Here is a 3,287-nt window from a genome sequence, read left to right as displayed (position 1 = left end):
GTTATTTACTCATTTATTTCCATGTGGAATAAGGGAACCTTTTTTACATTCTTTTCAATCAAGAGGCAATAATTGACTCTTAACACTTTTTCTTTCAAATTACTAGTAGTACTACAAACTCAACACAGTTTTTTAGACAATCTCTATATAAAAAGTATTTCAATTTTTCTGACATGTTTGGTCCAAAGCTGACATTGTTTTGACGTGCTACCTGTTGTTAGATGCTTGAGCCTACAAACAAATAGTAGAATACCATCTCTGAGTTGTGACTTGTTGTACAATTCTAACCATGGAGTATGGAGGTACTGGTGTGGCACAATCTTTTGTGGAGCCATTCATGGATATACTAGCTACTACTATGAGCTCAAAAGTATGTTAACATTGAGTGATAAGTTTTAAACTCGATCAAAATTTTAAATTGCAGTTGCAGTTAATTAACCTCAATCATAGTCGTGTTGCTAACGTGGAACATAAAAATGTTATCCCTTTTATAGGGATCAAGATTCCCTGCTGTAGGGAAATGACCCAGTTAATTTAAGATCGAACGGTCCAAATCACAATGAAAAAAATCAATCTCAAACAATCTCGATCGTTGATTATGATCGGATGAATGAAAGCAGTAACTTCCTGCATCACACAGTTACTGCAGCGAATTTGTTTCCCTTTTATAGAATCAAGATCAATAATACTGAAGTGATATCTTTGTACTTTCACAAGTTTTGTTTTAATCGAATAGTTCTATTCAAGTTATACGTAAATTTCTCATTCTAAATTACAAGTTGCATTTGCGGTTACGCTGCAAACATTTATATTGTGGAAAAATGCATAAATATGTGACTGATGTAGTCGCAAAGCGATACCATTGCATATGCCTTTAAAATTGTTATATTGTTGCCGCCATTATAGTCACAAACCGCAATTTAAAACCACCATATCAAGAGATGTGAATGCTGCAACAATGTCAATAACAAAACTCACTTCTAATAGATTTTTACATTCATTACTTTTCTTTTCTCTTCTTGTTGGTGCTATACAAACATGTTACCAACTGAATCATGAATTTGCAAGAGAAATCTTGGTTCAAACCTCAGTTGAATTTCCATTATATCCAACATTATAGAGGAAATGAAGTCAAACATTGTTTCTATGAGCCACTATCAATATCACAAATTTTCATTATTAAACTTTTGGTGACTCTGAAATGCTTTGTAAAGATGGGCGCCAAGATTTTGACCTCTGTACAGCAGCAGGATTTGTAGACCCTGCTGCTGCCCTTTGTCTGTTTCTCTCTGCTCTTCCTCCCTGGAATTCATTATGCAGTTTAGCTTCATATAGTTCAATACAAAGGACACATTTGAATTATTATCACACAAAAAAGTACACTTTTGAATTTAGCTTATTGGAACTTATCTAATAGCATAAGCATTTCTCACTTTTGAGACTGTTTGAATGGTGGATACATCAGAATCACAGTGATCCGCTGTGCTTTTTTAGAAACTACACTTTATAGCTTCTGCAAAATCACGGTAGATCACCGTAATTCTGATAAACTCACCATGATACCAAACATACACTAAGACATGTCTATAAACTATTTTCAGATTACTTTCATAAGCATTTTAGGTATCCGATGAAAATAACTTATAGTTTATATCAAAAAAGTTTGACTTTTTTGTTTAACAGAAATATCTTATAAATGTTTATATGATAAACGCTTATGCTATAAATACTTAATTTGTTTGTCCAGAAAAAGTCTACTTGATGAAGATGATGATTGATGAAAGCTTACAAAATTGAAGATAAAAGTAGTGTATGAAATCTAGTTTCTAGTAAAACATTTGTTAACAATCTTGGATTATACTAGTAATTCATTTGGCTATAATCATTTCATGTTGATTGAAATTTATGACCAAGTTCCAAGGCATTGACATGGATCACAATAATTGCATGTCATATTGGTATCGATATGAGATACACCAACCATGATTCAACACTAATAGATCATGTGCCATGTGATGTCATGAGAGTTGGTAGATAGATCAAAATTCTTTAATGGATTCACTATTTGGTATCATGGCAGGTGCGATAGAATCACAGTGATTTTGCAGAAACTATATTTAATAACTTTTGCAAAATCATGGTGAATCACCGATTATTCTGACATATCGACTATGATATTAAAGATACACTAAGATGGATTAAAAAACAACTTCATACTATAATATTTTCATGGAAGGGTTAAAAAAAAGGAAGAAAAGGACTATTGATATATTAGAATAAGAGATATACCTGATATGTCTTTCCTTGGTCAGATTCTTCTCCTTTCTTTGTCTCACAACCTGAACCTTGCTTTTCTTTCTGCACTGTATCTTCTTGTGTTTTCTTAGTCTTTGCATGCTTCTTTGCTTTCAATACCTTCATAACCTCTAAAATCACAAACAAGATAACAAAAAAATGTTTAAGAACATGAAAACATCAAAATAGTAAATGACCCTTTTCATAAAACTATCAAAATTTAAAGGAAAATTCAATACAAAGTTCTAACATCATCATCACACACAAATATAGTTTTAAATTCCGGTTAAGGTCGCACTAAATTGCAAACCTTAATATTGCAGTAAATTCTATGAAGCACATACACTTATCAAATTAGGCTTGTTCCAGTGTTGGATACGCGACATAACACCGACACATATGTATCAGCGTTCATGTCGTGTCTGATGTCTGTGCTTCATAGAATACAACTATAATTTATAAAAAACCTCTAAAACCATTATATTATGGTTGTATACTACAATTTAAAACTATGAATACAAGATACACATACCTTGATTAGTGATGAGTCTATAAGCATGACCAAGATTAAGAGTCTCATTAGGCCTAAGCAACTTAACACGAGTAAACCTCACTGTTTTCTTCTGTTCTTGATTCTGTTCTTGTGGTTGAGGAGGTAATGGTATAATCAAAGAAACATAATGACCTGGATTTGTTTTCATAACTTCACTAGCAGTAACTGGCCAATACAATCTATCTATCTTCCCACATGGATGTTGGATCACAAGAACTGCAGCATCCACAGCTTGACAATTTCCCATTGAAAAAATAAGAAAAGAAAGATGGAGAAAATGAGAGAAAGATAAGGGAAAATTGAATGAATGAATGAAGAGAGTGAATGAAATGAAGTAAGCAAATGTCTTTATCTATACAGCTCCTAGTAGCACCCCACAAATATAGTAAAATCAAGTTTTTAGAGTTAGTCCTTGTTTTGTTCTCTTATCATAATAACA

At 32.5% G+C, this 3,287-nt stretch overlaps 1 protein-coding gene across 1 annotated transcript; it reads right to left on the bottom strand.

Moving 5' to 3' along the window:
• Window positions 1-948: 948 nt before the first annotated feature.
• On the bottom strand, window positions 949-3,287 carry LOC123906775. Its single transcript, XM_045956766.1, has 3 exons — window positions 2,828-3,287; window positions 2,290-2,426; window positions 949-1,302 (listed from the first exon to the last, which is right to left on the bottom strand). Exons 1-3 carry the CDS (start codon window positions 3,093-3,095, stop codon window positions 1,180-1,182), a joined length of 528 nt encoding a protein of 175 aa, XP_045812722.1. The 5' UTR covers window positions 3,096-3,287; the 3' UTR covers window positions 949-1,179.

This window comes from Trifolium pratense, linkage group LG2, assembly GCF_020283565.1.
Source record: "Trifolium pratense cultivar HEN17-A07 linkage group LG2, ARS_RC_1.1, whole genome shotgun sequence".
NCBI classification, from domain to species: domain Eukaryota; kingdom Viridiplantae; phylum Streptophyta; class Magnoliopsida; order Fabales; family Fabaceae; genus Trifolium; species Trifolium pratense.
The sequence above is the reverse complement of the archived record's forward strand: the minus strand, read 5'-3'. Positions and strand labels throughout refer to the sequence as shown.